General features: G+C 46.0%; 1 protein-coding gene and 1 long non-coding RNA gene across 5 annotated transcripts in view; one reads left to right on the top strand and one right to left on the bottom strand.

The window, feature by feature from the left end:
- The window catches only part of MGARP (mitochondria localized glutamic acid rich protein), a 44,966-nt gene that overhangs the window by 3,322 nt on the left and 22,267 nt on the right, over window positions 1-19,377 (bottom strand). For 3 of the 4 annotated variants that reach the window (XM_075929944.2, XM_075929943.2, XM_075929942.2), the window contains exon 5: window positions 5,544-5,803. In XM_075929944.2, coding sequence (XP_075786059.1) covers window positions 5,559-5,803 — 245 coding nt within the window. In that variant the 3' untranslated portion in view covers window positions 5,544-5,558. Of the gene's footprint in view, window positions 1-3,280; window positions 3,330-5,543; window positions 5,804-19,377 lie in introns of those variants that run through there. The other variant, XM_075929940.2, reaches the window with a different exon arrangement.
- On the top strand, window positions 721-10,306 carry LOC112546013 (uncharacterized). The gene is made up of 3 exons (XR_016349462.1): window positions 721-877; window positions 5,563-5,836; window positions 6,422-10,306. It is a non-coding gene; the product is annotated as an uncharacterized LOC112546013 (long non-coding RNA).

Genomic DNA, 19,377 nt, shown 5'->3' on the forward strand with positions numbered 1-19,377 from the left:
GTAGTATTTGTACCCATGGGCTGTGTCTACACTGCACCCCTTTTCCGGAAAAGGGATGCAGATTAGACACTTCGGAATTGCAAATCCACGGGAGATTTAAATATCTCCTGCGGCATTTGCATTTACATGGCTGCCGCTTTTTTCCGTCTTGGGGATAAGCCGGAGAAAAGCGCCAGTCTAGACGCGATTCTCCGGAAAATAAGCCCTACTTTCAAGTAGGAATAAGAAATCCTCCGGAAAAGGGCTTATTTTCCGGAGAATCGCGTCTAGACTGGCGCTTTTCTCCGGTTTATCCCCAAGATGGAAAAAAGCGGCAGCCATATAAATGCAAATGCCGCGGGGGATATTTTAATCCCCCGCGGATTTGCAATTCCGAAGTGTCTAATCTGCATCCCTTTTCCTGACAAGGGGTGCAGTGTAGACACAGCCATGTTGTTTAGTTGGTGGCAACCATATACATAGATTCTCTCTTAGTGCCCAAAATAATGTTTTCTTTAAATTTGCAGTTAGTTAATACATAATACAGTTACTACCACTACATTCACTAAGGTGAATATGTTTTCAAAATCAAAAACTGGGCCACTTTTATGGGGACGAGTATTTAGGCTTGCAAAATCTTCACGTAAAAACCAAAAATACATTTCCTTTTAAAATCTATACTAGGGTTGTTGCTGTTGCCTTAGGATTCAACAATATGGTCACATTTCTTGGATTGCAGGAATAAACTCCAGTAGCTCTGTGTTCTGAATTTGTCATGACACACTGTGTATACTCTGAACAAAAGAACTGCTTTGTGTCAACACTCATTCAGCTTTTCTCTGGGCTCACAACATGTGGAACAAACAGAACACCTGTCCACTTCATCTTTTTATTTCTGGTAAGCACAGAGCAAATTCTATTTGGAACAGCAATATATTATGAATAAACATTGTGTAGCTATTAAAAAATGTTTGGCTTGCTGAAGGGAAAAAAACTGGATGAAAAACCAGATCATATGGCCTCTCTATTAGTACAATACAAAACATCTTTTACCTTTTTAATCACAAGAGGGTGACAGGTGTTAGTGATCTTACATAGTACTGTATAATGGACTGAGCAAATTAGCAAACAGATAGAGGAGGGGAATCTATTTACCATTTTGTGTGTGCGTGCGCGCGCGCACACACACACACACACACACTTACTTTGACAGATCCCTGGTGAACAATGAGTTATTTTTTGCTCAGCTTCCCCCTCTTCTTTTACTAGTGCTCTGCAGATTCATTTCACTATCTTACTCTCTCCTTTAGGAATATGTAAAATCACATGGAATGGTATCTCACATGGAATGGTATAGGGATGTAAGTGACTAGTTGACTATCTGATAAGCAAAAGCTTATTGGATAGTTGACTCTCAGAGGCAGCAAGGGGAGGAAGCAGGAGCCAGTGCTGTGGGGGGGGGGGGAGAAGCCAGCTTAAAATCCGGTTCCCACCAGCACCATCTCCATGAGGGGCAGGGGAGGCAGGAAGGTAGCAGGGACCAGGAGCGAGCGGTCAGGTGATTCCTGGCTCATGTCTAGTCCCAGACGTGCCTCTGCTTTTTAAATATATTAAGAGCTGACATGCTCTTAATGCATTTAAAAGGCTAAAGCACAGTAGGGGGGACCTAGCGTGAACCAGGACAGCTGATTCCTGGCTTGTGCCTGGACCCCACTCCTCCCCCTGCCTCCACTCCCCCTCATGGAGACTGGGCTGGTGCACAGCAGAGGGGACCCTGCGTGAGCTGGGAATAAGCTGTCCATGCTCACGCTGAGTCCCTCCTGCTAAGAGGACAGGCTTTTAATACATTTAAAAGACAGAGCTGAAGTGGAGCTAGCTCCCAGGTCAGGAGCTAACCCTGCTGCAGTTCCCAGCTTATCAACCAATCGACTAGTCGATGGAAAATCCATCGACTAGTCGATTAGCTTATTAAACGAAATTTAACATCCCTAGAATAGTAACACTTTCTTCTGGAAAGCCTGTTCAGCAAGGTACTTAAGCACATGCTTAAGTTTAAACCACGTCTTCCACAGCAAAGAAAAGCTGTGTTTGGCTTGAAAGCAGGCAGCACAACAGAATTGCCAGGCCCCTGGGCACGAAGGTGAGGGGGGCAGCTCCACTGTCCTGGAAGGGTCAGGGCCTCAGTCAGAAGGGGCAGGGCTGGAGGCAGCACCACATCCCCTCCCCTCAGCCAGCTCTTAGTGGTGCCTGGAGTGCACCATCCAGGGCTCTGGTGATAATTTAAAGTATCTGGAGCGCTCTCTGCACACTGCTGCAGGAGCAGCAGCCTAGAGCCTTGGGACAATTGCCTCCCCCCTTTCTGTGGACCTGCTTGAAAGCTTGTTTCTTTCACCAGCATAAGTTGATCCATTTAAAGATATTTCCTCACCACCTTCGCTCTCTAAACTACGAGTAGTTCTGTTGTCGCTAAGAGAAGTAATCAAATTACTGAAAAGTCTCAGAGGCGTAGCATAGTAGCACATAGTGAGCCTGCTTGGCTACATTGCACATTCTTGCGCAATAAGATATGCAATTGAGCTGCGGCGATGAATATCCCCATGCCTCATTTGCATACCTAATGAGCCGCCATTTTGCGCAAGGGGCTTTTGCGCAAGAAGAAGCAGTGTAGACGAATATGAATATCGCCGCGCCTCATTTGCTTATCTTGCGCAAGAATGCGCAATGTAGACGTAGCCCTTGTGTTTACATACGATAAAAAGAGAGGAGCTCAGTTTGATAAGGTAATAATCCAGGGGTCCAGTATTTGTTCCCATTTAAATCAACATCAGAAGAATTCTTATCTTGCACAAAATTAGGATTCCATCAGCTCCTAAGTGCTTGATCCAGCTCCTCTGAAAGTCAGTGGGAGCTGAGTCAGATACATGTGTAATCAGAAGCTTTGATCACTTTAATAAAAATCATTAGATTTTATTAGTACCATCTTCAATACAGCTCTGATGGATTAAATTACTGTATGATGTTTCTCTAAACAAAAACTCTGTGTTGTAATGAATATCATGTTGTCACTGACATTTACAGGGTAATGATTTGTAAACTTGCTAAATAAATAGATAACAATTATGAAACCATTGATAGGATAATGAAGTTATGCTTCCTTTGGCGCCAAGACACTTCAATTAATTTTTTTTTTATGAGGATGGAATGTGATTCACAGTCACAATATATGTACAAAGTTTCAATATGCACTGATTGTAAATAGCTGAGAGAGCTCGGAAATGGCATGCTGGACTATACCATATACCTTTAAGGGTTCTTAGGAATTTCTTGAGATCCAGTTGTTGCCGAAGAACCTGCAAGACAAAATACAAACAGTTGGAAACATTTCTTTTCAGTGATTTAACTGTGTAGCTACCGATTAAAGCAAACCTTATTTTAGAAATACTTGGGGGCTGTGTCCCCTGCTCGCTGCGTTTGCCAACCCCCTTCTCGCAGGGGGTAGGCAACTCCAGCTTCTCTCCCCCCCCCCCCCCACTGCCACCAGGGAGGGATACACTATGGCTGTGCCAACCTGGGCCCCTTCTCCTTCTCCCCTCTCCCCTGCCAGCCCGGGCCCCTTCTCCCCCCCCCCCCCCCCCACCAACCCAGCCAGGCCCCTTCTCCACACCCCAGCCCAGGCCCTATCTCTCCAACCCCGCCCCCGCCCCGCAGCTTCCCAGCTTTAACCCCAGCGGCCAGGGAGGCACAGGGTACCTGCCTTCCCCACGTGGAGCAGAGAGGCACAGGTAGTGCTGTGTGCATGTGATGCTCCGGGGGGCATTGCAGCCTGCTGAGGTAAGGAAAGCAGTAGCATGGGGGGGCCATTGTCCTGACCTGTCCCCCGTGCAGTCCCGCCTGCGTTGTTCACTGCCCCAGCACCACCCGCAGAGCCCTGGGCCGCCAGTTCACCCACCAGGAGTGGAAGGGAAGGAGCAGACAGGTCGGTGCAGTGGTTCCCCCAGGGGTGCTCTGGCAGCTGCGGTAAGTGCAGCTGCTGAGGAGGCGGGTGAGCCTCCGCAGGAGCAGCCAGACTCGGGGCAGTTGGGCACCGTGCTCCGGCCCCCCAAGAGTCTGGCAGCAGGGGAGCCCCCAAGAGCCCACTGCTGGCACATAAGCCCAGCTGGGCATCCTGCTCCTAGCACCTGTCCTTGGGCTGCTGTCGGCTGCGATGTGGGGTCTGTTGGCTCATGTTTCTTGGCGTTGAAAGCCCTGTGGGGTAGGGGTGGGGGTGGGGGTGGGGGTGTAGGAAGGGGAGTAGGGCTTGTTTTAAAATAGCAATTCCAAATGGCAACAGGAAGCAGCGAGGTTGGGCTCAAGCTAGGAGTGGGAAGGGAGAAAGGGAGGAGGCAGGAAAAACTGTTTTTGTCTGTCATCCCTCAGGAAAAACTTTTTAAAATACATATAGAAAAAAGATACTGTTTGGGTTCATGGGTTGACATTTTCAAGGGTGTCTGGGGGATTTAGACACTTACTGGTCATTATCTTTATTTTGTTTCAAATTTTAATGGCATACGTGTTTAAATGCTCTAGACTGCTCAACCATGACTTATACAGATTGCACCTCCCTAAACTGGGACTCTGTTGTCCGGCAACATCCCTGGTAAGGCAGAACCATGGATGTTACTGAACAAGAGAGCCCTGGGGCAGCAGGGCCAGCAGCTGAGAGCCCAATGAAAGGCAAGGCTGGTGGTAGCAGGGCCAGGGCCTCAGCAGAGTGGCAACGGTAGCGGGACAGGGGCAGCCCATGTGTGCTGGCCTGCTACCGGGCTTGTGTTGAGGCAGCCCCAGCGGGGCTGCATGCCAGCCCCATGGTGGGATCAGAGCCTCAGCAGCCTGGCAGAGGAAGCCTGTCTGGGGCTGCAGCAGCTCGGCAGCCCGATCGGCAGTAGAGCCAGGGCTGTGAGCTGCCATGCCAGCAGCGAGGCTGGAGCAGCAATTATGGCAGCGGGGTCAAGATAGCCATATTGCCTGACCAGCAACGGGGCCGAAGGAGTTGGCAACAGGGAACGGCAGCAGGCTGAGGGGGCCAGAGGCAGGGGACCTTCCCTGGTCTGGCAAAATCCTTCATCCAGGACCGCTTAGGTCCCGAGGGTGCCGGACAAGTGAGGTCCAACCTGTAGTTCAGTTCTATCGTAGTACTGGTTAAAACAAATGAGAAAATGGGGTACCATAATTGTATTAAACATTGCATTGATTCTGTGTGGTATAAAATACCACGTCTGCATATTGGTCTTTTTGTCAGCTTCATATGAGAAGATTCCTCCTTTCAAATTCAGTTAGGCTAAAGCTTATATCGTGTGACAAAAGAGGAAGTTTTCTTTAGGCACTAACTTTTCCATCAAATAATTTTGCTACCCATCATGAAGCAATTGCAATATGCTACCTCCCAAAAGCTCTGTGGGTTTAACTTATTAGCCAAAGTTTAATAAAAGCCATTTTCAATGTTTGGTGATGAATTAAATAAATATTAAATTCTTGATCTACAAAAGACATTTTAAAATGTGATATATTAGTTAACATACATATAGCTCTGCTTAATTTTTCTAGACAATGATGCAGCCGACCCAAAACACATAGGTATTACTTTGTTTTACAAGTAAAACATTTTGGATTAGGCTATACTCTGCACCTTCTGAATCCTGCCAAGACTCATCAGCAACAGCCTTTTGATTCCTTGAAGATGTGTCCAGCATCTCTTGAGCTGCTGTGGCTGTTCCTTCTTGAATACTGTCTACGTTGTCCTCATGAGTAGAAGCTGCTGCAACATCCAAGCCTTCACCCACAACTTCTGTAAATTAAAGAAGTTAATTTATCAGTAAAGGTAAAGCTCCATTTTAGACCTAATTTAGTGAGCGTGATTCTAATTTTAAGCACAAGTCGTTTAAGTAAATAAGATTATCCAGTGATTACAGTTTAAGCACATACGTTACGTAAGTGTTTGCAGGGCTGAGATTTAAGACACTACTACTGTTTTTTGTTAAATCCCCATATCCTAGGGACAGAGAATTATGAGCACTGATTAGCTATGTTGGAATTATTTGTAATATTCTAGACAAAGTGTGTATTTTTGAGAAAGTGTTTTCTCCTGGTGGGTCACCTTTATAGTGTACAGTATTTTCAATTTTTTCTAACCCATATTGCACAATGCTGACTTAAATTGGCTGTAGAAGGTTCAGTACAAACTGGGTGGGATTGGATAATCTGTTTGCTAGAGATTACATTAAATGTATTTCCACTTTCCTGTCTTTTATGGGTAATGAAGATACTGTTGAGCAGTTCTGCATGCAAAACTAGCCCTTCTTTTAACCGCATGCTTGGGTCACTGGGTTTGAGAACTGCCATAGCATGAGTGCTATTTAACCTTACTTGATGAGGTTTTTTTTTATATCCCTTTGCCTTTTTTCAGGCTTGCCAACATGGAGACTTATTGCAAGGCAAGCCAGGGGTGTGAAGATACAGCACGCCAGCCTGTCAAGCACAGGGTTGCCAGGTGTCCAGTTTTGAATCGGACAGTCCAGTATTTGAGCTTTCTGTTCGGGAAACACATTGAGAAAATAGAAATGTCCGGTATTTTCTAAATAAGATGTAATGTAGATTGTGACGTAATGTCAAGTGTGTCTGGTATTTTTGTTGACACCACCTGGCAACCCTAGTCAAGCACCAAGTCACTATGTGGATCCTCCTGCTACTGAAAGGTCTATCCTGCGCTTTGAGCTGCTATTTGAAACAATACACCAGTGTATAATAAAAAGCTTAATTAAACACCAAGGTCCACATGTTTAACAAAATAAGATCTATGGGCAGCATACACTAACTTGAAACACCTTAATTCACTATATTAGCACCTTAAATGAAAAAGTTCATTCTGGAAAATGAGAGTGCCAGATTGCTAAAAGGTAAAGTATGTTTAAAGCTCTAGTCTAGAGCCTTGTATCTTTTCTCCTCCATCTCTGTCCCATTCCCTAATAGCAGTGGTCCCCAATGCGGTGCCTGTGGGTGCCATGGCGCCTGCCAGGGCATTTATGTACACCTGCCAAATGATCACAGCATGGCCAAGCCATTCTTGCGCCCCGGGCCCCGTCCCCTATCCTGGGCGTGCGGCACATGCATGGCCCTGCCCCCAAACGGCGCATGTGCGGCCCCGGGCACCCAGCTGCCTCAAAAGGTGGGGGACCACTGCCCTATAGGCTTATCCCCGGAATGACATGTAACCACTCTAAGTTTCCATGACTTTTCTCCAGTAACTCTTGCTAAGATGTTTTCTCCCATATGAAACTGTACAGTTAGGTGTGACTATTTGAGGCTATTAGATGTTTCTTAAGAACATTACATTGTAGATAAGACTTTAACAAGTTCAAGCAAGACCATAATTCATAAACATCGCTGGTATCTGCTTTGTTCTTGCAAATATTACATTCCTATAGGCCAACCTAAGAAAATCACAGTCTTGTGTTGTTAGCTACTTTTATCCAAGCCAGGGCACAGATCTCTTGATTGAATATTCTAGATAAGCCTTTCTAGTAATCCATTTGTGATAGGTTTACAAGGAGCTGATATAATACATTTGATACCATTTCTTTTGGCAAACAATTGAAACTCTTTAGATGTGAATTTCATTCCATTGTCTCAGTCTGTTCATTAACTCCAGGACATGAAAACAATAGTCTTAACACTTACATCATCTATGCTGATCTAGCTGAATTCATAACAAAGACATCAGGACATTTAGAATGGGCATCTGTTGCAATCATAGACACACCCCAAAATTTGTCTAGCCTTGGCTGTGTGGATTCATAGCCATTGCATAGGATGCAAAAGAGCATGTTTAAGCATGTACTGGCAATCTACTAGTTTTCACCATTTTCTCTATTTGTGTGCAATTTGGACCTCCCGGGCCCAGCTCCCTCGAGACCTGACTGATCCCAGATTAGGGAGTTTTCCAGACTAAGGAAGGTTGGGGGACGCACACCAGCCTCTCCATTGGACTCTTCTCCCCAGCTACCTGGCACCAATGCCCTCAGCCTCCTGGCTGTTGCAGTCCTGTGGGCCCCACGAACTCAGGCAGCAGCCCTGCAGATGCTCGTGGCCTTGCCACCATTCACAGGCCCCTCCAGCTGTCGGCACTGCTGTGAGCTCTGCTTGCCACTCCCTGCCCCTCTCCCCCATGGGATCTGGCACCCCCACCAGCTGCCCAGCCCAGCCAGCTGCAGGTTCTGGTGCACCATGGGCTCCGATGCCCCGTTGGGCCCTCTAGCCAGCTCTGCTCCTAGTAGCCAGCAATCATTGTGCTAGAGTTCTCTGGTCCAGCAACATCTGTGGAATTCCCAAATGGCTTTTAGGTAATTCTGGGAAGCCCCCAGATTCCTAGAAATCACCATTCTGGTGCCACATCCTTAACCATAACATACACTTTACTGTTCTTTTTAAGGGAAGAAAGCTGGGAAGAGTTGTTTGTAAGCCAAAGTGCATTCATTCATTGTAATATCATATATTTTAGTGAGCACTGAATCATTTTTTGTTTCACATTGCACCCTGGCTTTTATCACTGCCAAGGGCTCAGTTTGTACCACAGAAGTTATATCTATTGTTTCTGGTTCCATTTCAGTATCCTTAACTGCTATTGCCAATGGTAGCTCTGATAAGCAAGCTTGCTAAATGATAAGCAAACATTTAAAGCAGCAGTTATTCTGTGCCTAGTGTAAAATGTTTCCTATGCAGATACTGGTGAAGCTTTTTAACTCCCCAGAAAAAATCCAGAGCTTCTCTATCAAATTCAGGAGAGTTACATTTGATAGAAGTTAAAAGTTTGAGAAGCAATTTCTGTACAATTTCTATCACATGAAACTATTTGCTCTTATTCCATATTGGCGATTGTAACAAGCTAATGTTACAGGCAAAGATACATAGTGCTATGTAAAACCCTTTCAGATGCTAATAGCTTATTCAATTGGCCTCATCAAAAGCCAATGCCATTTCTGCCCACTATGAAACAGTTCATTCAGAGAATATAATGCTGTTACTGTGGCAGGCAAGGGCCTGTTGTAATAGGTAATCATTCCCAGGAAGGAACATAATCATGACAGCTGCGTCTAGACTGGCAAGTTTTTTCGCAAAAGCACGTGCTTTTGTGGAAAAACTTGCCAGCTGTCTACACTGGCCACTTGAATTTCCGCAAGAACACTGACGATCTCATGGAAGATTGTCAGTGTTCTTGCGGAAATGCTATGCTGCTCCCATTTAGGCAAAAGCCCTCTTGCGCAAATGCTTTTGCGCAAGAGGGCCAGTGTAGACAACGCATTATTGTTTTGCGCAAAAAAGCCCTGATCGCAAAAATGGCAATCGGGGCTTTCTTGCGCAAAACCGCATCTAGATTGGCACAGACGCTTTTCCGCAAAAAGTGCTTCTGCGGAAAAGCGTCCATGCCAATCTAGACGCTCTTTTCCGCAAATGCTTTTAACAGAAAAACTTTTCCGTTAAAGCATTTGCGGAAAATAATGCCAGTCTAGATGTAGCCGACATGTTTTGAAGTTGCTTGGAGGAGGAGTCCTTCAGCTTTATCTTGTGATTCATGCAAACCAGCTTTATCAATAACCACAATATGCAACAATCTTCAAAAAAATATATATTTTCCTTTTGTTTGTGTTAAGGCCACATTCAGCCTTGCAAGTGAAGATTCTCAAGGTGTTCATCACTAAGGGTATGTCTACACTACAGCACTAACTTGAACTAACTTAGTTAATTCGAACTAAGCTAATTCGAACTAGTGCATCTAGACCTAAAAACTAGTTTGAATTAGCATTTTGCTAATTCGAACTAGCATGTCCACATTGAGTGGACCCTGAACCGAGGTTAAGGATGGCCGGAAGCAGTGCCGGCAGGGCATCAGATTAGGACTTAGAGAGTGGAGCTGCTGCCTCAGGCTAGCCGAGGCCTGTGTTTAAAGGGACCCGACCCCCACCCCGGACAGACAGTTCTCAGGGGTTCCCCGGTTGCAAAGCAGTCCTGGGTTGGAGTGCCCTGAGTGCCCACACTCGGCACATCATAGCACCTGGCCATCAGCCTGGCTGCACTTGCCGCAGGCTGCCATCCGGGGGGGGGTCAATCGCGGGGCTGCAGGAGAGCTTCCACCCCGAGGAGCCCGCAGAGCCACCCCAGTCCTCTCCATTGGGGGCCGTACCCCATTCCTCCCTCACCTCCTTCCACTTACCCCTCCCTAGCCCCCCTTCCTGATGTACAAAATAAAGGACACGTGTGTTCAAAAATAGAAACTCTCTTTATTGAACAAAACTCAGGGAGATTGGGAAAAGGAGGTGGGAGAGGGGAAGAGGGAGGGTGGGAGAGGGGAGGGCAACTAAAATGATCAGGGGTTTGAAACAGGTCCCATATGAAGAGAGGCTAAAGAGACTGGCACTTTTCAGCTTAGAAAAGAGGAGACTAGAGGGGGATATGATAGAGGTCTATAAAATCATGAGTAGTGTGGAGAGGGTGCATAAAGAAAAGTTCTTCATTAGTTCCCATAATAGAAGGACTAGAGGACACCAAATGAAATGAATGGGTAGCAGGTTTCGAACTAACAGCTGTTAGTTCGAATTAACTTTGTAGTGTAGACATACCCTAACTTCTATGACCAATATATCATCCACATAAACACCCGAGTGCCAGGAATACCGTGTACTACCTGGTCCCTGGCAAATAGCGGGTTTAGATGTAAGCTATATGCTAGCCTGATACATTGAAATAAGCCCTTGTGTGTGTTAATCACCAGGCTGTAATTAGCACTGTGTTCAGTCTCCATTTGTAAAAAGACTTGGGCTAGACTGATCTTGGAAAAATGCTTTCCACCAGCTAATGAGGGAAATATATCTTCTATTCGTGCAACACTGGGTTAGTAGCAACCGTGAAATCCTTGCAGGTAGGGTCAGACACATTCTTTTTCATTACTTGTACTATAGTGATGTTCTTTTCTCTCCAGTTAACCATGGAAATAGTTCCAGAGTCCTGTAAATGCTAATGTTCCATCTTCACTTTTGGCTAACGGTACTAGCCAAATTTGGTAAGATTTAGGAACTGCTCCTTCTTCAAGCACAAATTTTTGCTTTCATGTGTCTTTAAGGATCTGATGCCATCTTGAAAGATATCAGCCACCTTTGTCCAACAGTTCATTTAATTTTGTCTTGAGTTTGGGTTTACTTTTTTAAGCCTGTGGACAATGCAGGTTTTTCTAGACCAGCTGAATTTCTCTCAGCCATTTGCTATCAATAGCAGAGCAGCCCTCCATTTCACAATGTAAAGGTTTAGCACATACTGTAAAAAGTTTCTTTCACTATAATAACACCCAGGAAAGCAAAGATTTCCCCTGTATATACTTTTGATTGCAGTAAGGTTTTCTGCAACTTTACGTCTCAGAAGCCTGTGATAATCTTACAGGAACAGCAGACCCTGTGTTAAGGTTTGAGATGGAGTTTATTCATTCCACTTGTAATGAAATCCAGTGACACTTCATTTGCGTTAACAGTTGTAGTGATGCTGTGACATTTTCTGTGGACTCTATATTGCCAGCTGATGACTTTGAAATCCTCTGGAATTGCCTTGGTGAGGAGATGGTTATGCTTTTCTGCCAACACGTACATTTTCTGCATGAACCCCAATTTATTCCACTTTTTACAGATTATGTTCTGAAAGTGATTTGATTTCCCACAGTGAAACCATGCAGTCTTGGAGAATTTTCTGTGTTGTGCTTTCAGTGGGACTCTGAGCTTATTTATTACATGTCACATGATGCTGGTACAACTCCATGGTATCTTTGATAGCTGTTTTCAGTAATTTCTAGCATGTTTTAGAGTGGAAAATTAGTCAAATTAGCTATGATCAGCAGGTTTCTTTTTATTGTTTCATTTTGAACATCACGTACTGTACTAACAAGTCTCTTCATTATTTACAGTCTTTCCAAATTGACAGTGCTTTATTACATTCCTTAATCCAGCCTGTGAGGGGGTTCGCACTCACCACCGTAGCCCCCTGCCGTCTGTCCTCGGGAATTGGCTCCCTGGGCAGGTAGGGTGCCTTCTCTGGGGTGGTGCCTCCCCTCGTTACTCCTGGCCGCGGCGTCCTCTTCGCCACACTGCCCTCCGGCAGTGCCCAAGTCTGTCTCTGAGCCCCCCTTCCGGGGGTTGATGTTCTTCCAGCGGGCCTTCTTTCAAGCCCTGCAGTCTGGGGATTGGCAGGCCCGAGCTCCCCTAGCCCTGCCTGGCCTCCCCAGCCCTGCCCTAGCTCCAGGGAGCCTCCTCCTCCCTCAGCAGCCAGGTTCTCACTGCTCCCCACCACAGCAGCAGCCCATTCTCTTTTATAGCGCCCAGCTGGGCCCTAATGGGCTAGTACAGCCTCAGCTGGGCTAAATTCCCCGGCCCTGGTTCAGGCCGGGGTCTGCCCTTAAAGGGCCAGTGCAGGGCAAGCGCCCTGTCACACACCCTCCCCCTTAAGTACCTCTCCCGGGGGGGGGGGGGGGAAGTACCCTAACGCCCCAATGTACGCCTTAGCTGGGCCCGTAGGGTGTCTCTCTCTTCCCGCAGGCTCTCCACTCTCAGGAGCAGCCTACTCCCCTCTTCCAGGGTCTGGACTCCCACTGCGGTCCTCTCGACCACAGCTGGAGTCTGGGTTCCCACCGAGGCCCTGCCTATTCCGAGGCGGGTTCCCCATTTTGGGCTAGGCCTTCGGGCCTCAGCCTTCCCCTTCCTACAGGCTCTTATCTCCCCCACTCCCTCCTGGGGAGTCGCCTTACGCTGGCTCTCTTTCTGGGCCATCCGCCCCCCTCCCTGAGGGCAGTGCCTTTTAATATGGCCTTCTGCGTGGCAATAAAAGCACTGTTTGTGCCTCCCCTGGGTCCTGGCCCTCCGCCAGGCCTTTTGTGGCTTAGCCCCTCCTCTCGGGCTAGCCGGTGCCCTGTAGGTCTCCCTGGTGCACTCCCTCTTTAGGTGCCCAGGTTCCCCACAGGCCCAACACCTTCGTAACCCCCCTGTTGCCTTCACAGGGGGGACTCTCCCCCCATCCATCCTATCTGGGTGGGACCTCCTTTCCCTGACCCAGTAGCAGCACTCCCTCCTCCTGTGGCCCCGATGTCCGCAGGAGAAACAAGTTGGAAGTCCAGGCCCGGGCTCCCAGCCCTTGGCGCCTGTGTGTCCCTGGAGTCTGGGTGCCCACCCTTGCAGCAGCCCGCCCGGCCTCTTCTGCTGCTCGGCAGGCTGGGCCACCCACGGCCTCCAATAAATGTCCATCTCGTTCTGTAATGTCCCGAGTCCAAACCAGCCCCCTTGGTCGCAGGGCAGCAGGCCCAATGGCCCGAGTTCACCAAGGTAGCCCCCTTGTATCAGGGGGGGACCGCACGTACCCACATTCTCCTCCATCTGTGAGGGGGTTCGCACTCACCACCGTAGCCCCCTGCCGTCTGTCCTCGGGAATTGGCTCCCTGGGCAGGTAGGGTGCCTTCTCTGGGGTGGTGCCTCCCCTCGTTACTCCTGGCCGCGGCGTCCTCTTCGCCACACTGCCCTCCGGCAGTGCCCAAGTCTGTCTCTGAGCCCCCCTTCCGGGGGTTGATGTTCTTCCAGCGGGCCTTCTTTCAAGCCCTGCAGTCTGGGGATTGGCGGGCCCGAGCTCCCCTAGCCCTGCCTGGCCTCCCCAGCCCTGCCCTAGCTCCAGGGAGCCTCCTCCTCCCTCAGCAGCCAGGTTCTCACTGCTCCCCACCACAGCAGCAGCCCATTCTCTTTTATAGCGCCCAGCTGGGCCCTAATGGGCTAGTACAGCCTCAGCTGGGCTAAATTCCCCGGCCCTGGTTCAGGCCGGGGTCTGCCCTTAAAGGGCCAGTGCAGGGCAAGCGCCCTGTCACACAGCCCCATATCCAGAAATTGTATCATTTTCTTCTTGAAAAAGTTTATAAAAGCAGAAACACTCTTCAATTACCAGTGCAGTGTTCTCTGTAAACTGTGCACCTGTGTGGCTGCTCAGGAAAAATATAAATGCCCTGCCAACCCCCCAGCTGATTAGCAGAGAGTCCACAGGTAGGTCTTTTATTCCGCACATGGCTGGAAAATATTAAACAGAACACTACACCAGTGTCTTTGGGGTTAGGCAATTTGATGGAGTTTCCATGATCTTAGCAAATGTTTTGGTTTTGACTTTAACCAATGTGCCTGTTAGATTGCACAGCACATTGTAAAATTTTAGCTGCCTGTGAGGGGGCACACTTAGCCCACATTGGGTGAGAGAGGGTTAACACTGCATTAACAGCTAAGAAAGCTACACCCCTTCCTCCTTACTTGGCATATCCCAGGTGCACGGATATAAAAGAGAGAAGCTCAAGGGGCTGACTGACAGAAGGAGAGGATGTACACTGCCTGCTCCAGGCAAGGTGCCATGGAAACCCAGGCACGGAGATGCCGCAACCCAGGGTAAAGGCGAGATGTTTCCAGAGGTCTCACATAATTCAAAGGTGCCAAGAAGTGGGTAGCTCATGGACCAGGGAGGTGAGACGGAGGCCAGCACTGCAGCTGTGGGGATGGCAGCAGGAAGTAGCCCAGGGGAAGGCTAACCAGTGAGTGGGCTGATGCTGGAGAGTCAGCGTATTTTGGTAGGAACTTTTCCCCACTGACTCAGTGGCTCGAGCTACAGCCACTAATAGGCTATAATAGGCCCTGGGCTGGGGTCCAGTGGAGAAGGAGGACCTGGACCGCCCCCCCTGCCAGGGGATGTAACCCTCTCCCCTATCCTCTGTCCTAACCAGGGTACTGCACTTCCTGCAAATAGGGGTGTGTATACTGACTCTGGCCATTGGGCAGCACTACCCAGAGAACAGGAGCTAGATTATTGACTCTAGCTATTCAGCCATACTGCAGCACAACTGAAGGCAAACCTATAGACAACTGGAGGGGAGAACAAAGCAGGGAATTGCATGCACACTCCACATGGGAGCCAGGTGCCCTACGCTGAGCTTGGTCACACCCCTCACTTCTCTATTAGACGCATGGACTTGCTACCTGTTTTCCCATCAGGTATTTCATTAGCAGTCACAATGTTCCAGACTTGTGACATAGTTGGGCCAGTCCTTCGCTGAGCTATCAAACAAGCCTGTTTCTTCCAAACAGCTAGGTATTTCAATTTATCTCCGGGTGAGTTAACTCACAGCCCCAGCAGCTGCCGTTTCCTTCTTAGTTTATTTACTTACTAGGCCACTGCAGTCACACTTGGTTTCACTGTGTTCTTGGAGTAGGAGCCTATCCTCATCCCCAACTGACTTTATGCTTTAAAAAACTAAATATAATACGAAGGAACCACAGGGCCCAGTGGGGTTAAAGTGACTGTTTACTAATGACAAACAAGGCCTACCTACCTCTACACATGGCTGCTCAGCCAAGCAGGGTTCCAGTGGCTTTTAAAACATAGAAGATAGTGAGGGCCATTAGAGAGCTCAAAGTTTTTTAAGGGAGACCTTCTCTGTTCCTCTAAATTATTTCACAATTGAACTAAACTCCTGAACTAAGCTAGTTGCACTAGCTTACATATTACACTACTGGCGTCTAAGGAAGATATTTTCTGCACCTTTTAAAGGCACTTATAGGCACTGTTGACTCTGAGATCTACAATAAAAAATGTGTGTTTTTGCTGGCTAATTTCTGTCCTGTACTTTGTACTGTATATAAGAGGACAAGTATTTTGGGAAGAAATATGCCCTTTCAAGCTAATTTTATAAATGTATGATTGCAAACACAAAATGTGACTGAGCACGCTTATTAGCAAACTCTCAATAGATGTTGATGGAAGTTGGTGAATTTGGGAACCAAGAGAGACTTGGTTTAATTAATTGGTAACTTTCCTATGTGTCCCCATCTGGACTAGCCCTGAGAGACCACAAAGAAAAGGAGTGTTCTACATCAACTGCCATTTAATGAATCTTTATACATTAAGCAGAAGAGTAGAACATTGGTGATGTTGACAGTTCTGTATAGGATATGTTGTCAACACATAGGCTATGTCTACACAGCAATATTATTTTAGAATAACTGACATTATTCCGAAATAATATAGTCTGTGTCGACACTATAAGCAGTTATTTCGACAATGTCAAAATAATGCCGAGCTGGAGGACTTCTTACTCTGACTCCTGAAACCCTCATTTTATGAGGCGTAAGGGAAGTCGCAGGAAGAGTCCTCGTTCTTGGACTTCCTGCTGTGTAGACAGTGCCAAAATCTGAAATAAGCTGTGTCAACTTTTGCTACACAATTGACATATGTCAAGTTGCGTAGCTTATTTCGGATTTAACCCTGCTGTTTAGACATGCCCTTATATTGTAATTAAGGGGTATCCATGATGGTAGTTTAAAACACGGTTTTAAATATTGCAGTAACTATTCAACAAAAGCAGCTGTATTTAGGAGAGGCTCTGTAATATGTTGAAATATTCTGACAAACAAATCACAATTATGCTATAAGAAAAACTAAAAAGGCAAACGGTTGAAGGTTTCAACTTTCTTCTACAGCAACGACATTAATTTAAAAAGAAAGTGATAGAAATGTAGCCGTGTTAGTCTGGTGTAGCTGAAACAAAATACAGGACTATGTAGCACTTTAAAGACTAACAAGATGGTTTAATTAGATGATGAGCTTTCATGGGCCAGACCTACTTCCTCAGATCAAATAGTGGAAGAAAATAGTCACAACCAAAGGATACAATTAAAAAAAAAAGAAAGGTGACACATTGTATCCTGTGGAATTAATAATGAACTCTTTTCAGTCTTAGCATTTAAAATGGAAAATAGTTGCAGAGGAGGCTGTGTCACAATTAGTTTTAAAGTAAAAATAGGACTATTACATTCAGAATTGTCATAGTGTAAAAATGTGCTGCGCTTACAGTTCTGCCAGCTCAGTAGCTGTTCAGCATATTTCAAATGATTTGGTTGAAATTTGGTAACAGATTAGGTGCTGAAAAAAGTAAACAAGTTGGTAAAACTATTGCTTTATGTGACATAGTGGGGGTTCTGTCTGTTCTGTAACCCGGTCTCCCCCTGTGCTGTGCTGTGTAATTCCCACTGATGCACCCACATGTGTATTAGCCCAGACACCTAGGCCCAACCTGACCAGATAACAAGGCGCTTCCCGGGGAGGGAGGGAGAGAGGGAGAGGAGAGACAAAGGGAGGGAGGCGGAGACGAACTTGTAATTTATTCACACGTGTTCTCCCCTCCAGAGTGAGGACAGACAGGTTGGGTTGGAGTTGGGTTTTTCCACATTGGGGGGAAGAACTTGTTATTCAGGAATAAAACTCCTATACTACAGTTACCCAGATTTGTGCCTGATTCATAAGCTCTTTTTTACTACTACTTGTAAATTCTCCCTAAAAGTTCTTCCTGCTTAGTAGGAAACAAGGTTTAACTATTATACTCTCAAAACAATGTTAAGCTAGAAATTAATGAGAGGATACAGAGCGAGAAAGGAATCTTTTCAGAAGTAGAAATTTACATTGCTTAGGTATTTAAAGCAATATTTAAAAAGCAAAGTAACCTGTCTGAAAAAGACTGACTACTTCACTCAACCACATCTTCCATGTAATTAGTTAATTTTTCAGACAAGATAAATTTGCTTTTTCTAATTCATAATGTCATGTTCAAATAGTTCTGCAAAGTTTCTTTGTAGAACTTATGAAGCTAAAATAATTCATGTTGGCCAGCACAATACAACTGGAATCTGCCTGGAGCTATGACATTCTTGTAAATAAGGGCACGAATGCAATGCGATGTCTTTCATGATTAAAATCTACCTGCAACATATCAAATACTGAACAATGCAATGAAAAAAAAATTCTCTCACGGTAAACCCTAATGAAAAGAACAGAAGATATAATATTTTAACTATTGCTGAACACGGTGACTAAAAACATCACATGCTAGTGAAACATAGAAAACAATCCATTAGTCTGGTCTCATGCCTGAAATATGAGTTTACTGAATATATTAAAGGGGAAAAGCCTCAGGATAGTCTCTGTTTATGAATGAAATTTACATACTCATTTAATATAAAAAATTTACAGCACAGCTCAAAAAAAAGAGAAAGTCTTCCCACTCCCCTTCAAAATAAATTAATAAAACTTCGGGGCACCCTTTGAATTGGAAAGACCTGCAAAATGTATGGTAATCAATCTTTTTGGAATACACTTTCATTTTTTTTAACAGGATAAAACTATGTCTACACTAGGGCTGTGTCTACACTGGCACAATCTTGCGCCAAACCAGCCGCTCTTGTGCAAAAACTTGCTGCCTGTCTACACTGGCCGTGTGTTCTTGCGCAAGTAAACTGACGTTCTACTGTATAAAATCAGTGCTTCTTGCACAAGAACTATGATGCTCCCGCTCAGGAATAAGTCCTCTTGCGCAACTGTTCTTGCGCAAGAGGCCAGTGTAGACAGGCAACATGAATTTCTTGCACAAGAAAGCCCTATGGTTAAAATGGCCATCAGAGCTTTCTTGCGCAAGACAGTGTCTACACTGGCATGGATGCTCTTGCGCAAAAGCACATGCCAGTGTAGACACACTCTCCTGGAAGAGTTTTTGCACAAGAACTCTTCTGCAAAGGAGTTCTTGCGCAAGAAGCTGTCAGTGTAGACGTAGCCTAGGGGTTCTATAGCAGGATCGTCATGCTGCTGTAACCCCATGGTCTATAACAGTGTTTCTCAACCTTTTTTTATGAAGTACCCCCCTTTCAAAAAAACCATTTTAAGTACTCTCAGTACCTACAGTTTTCAGAGACACAATTTTTTCTACCATTGCAACACATTTGTTTAAACAACTTAATCATAGCCGGGCAGGCGATGACATTTTTGGGTGTAAAAAGTACAAAAATAATAAAGCACTGTAACACTTAAAACAAAAATTCAGTTTTCTCCAAATTTCAGTTGTGTTGATGTACCCCCCAGACTTCTCTCGAGTACCCCAAGGGTACTCGTATCACTGGTTGAGAAACACTAGTCTATAATAACAGAAGGGGGGGGGGGGGGGTTCCTGTCTCTGTAGAAACTCCGCCTCCCTATGTGGTGATAACTAGATTGATGAAAGCATACTTCTAGTGACTTACCTGCATCTACACTGGAGGATAGGTACGTCAGTGTAGCTACGGCACTCAACACTTTTGTGATATCAATTTAAGTTATAAGTGTAGACCAGACCTAAACGAGTGCAGCTCTTGCAGAGCCAGCAGTAGGCATAAGCAGACTAAGCAACTGCTTTTTGTTTGGTGTTGTGTGGGAGGCCCCCCAAACTATTTCTATTTAGAGCTCCCAATGGGCTAGCACCGCCTTTGAGATCTCGTGCAAGGTAACAAATCG

The sequence above is a fragment of the Pelodiscus sinensis genome, chromosome 4 (genome assembly GCF_052426305.1).
Source record: "Pelodiscus sinensis isolate ZL-2025 chromosome 4, ASM5242630v1, whole genome shotgun sequence".
NCBI classification, from domain to species: Eukaryota; Metazoa; Chordata; order Testudines; family Trionychidae; genus Pelodiscus; species Pelodiscus sinensis.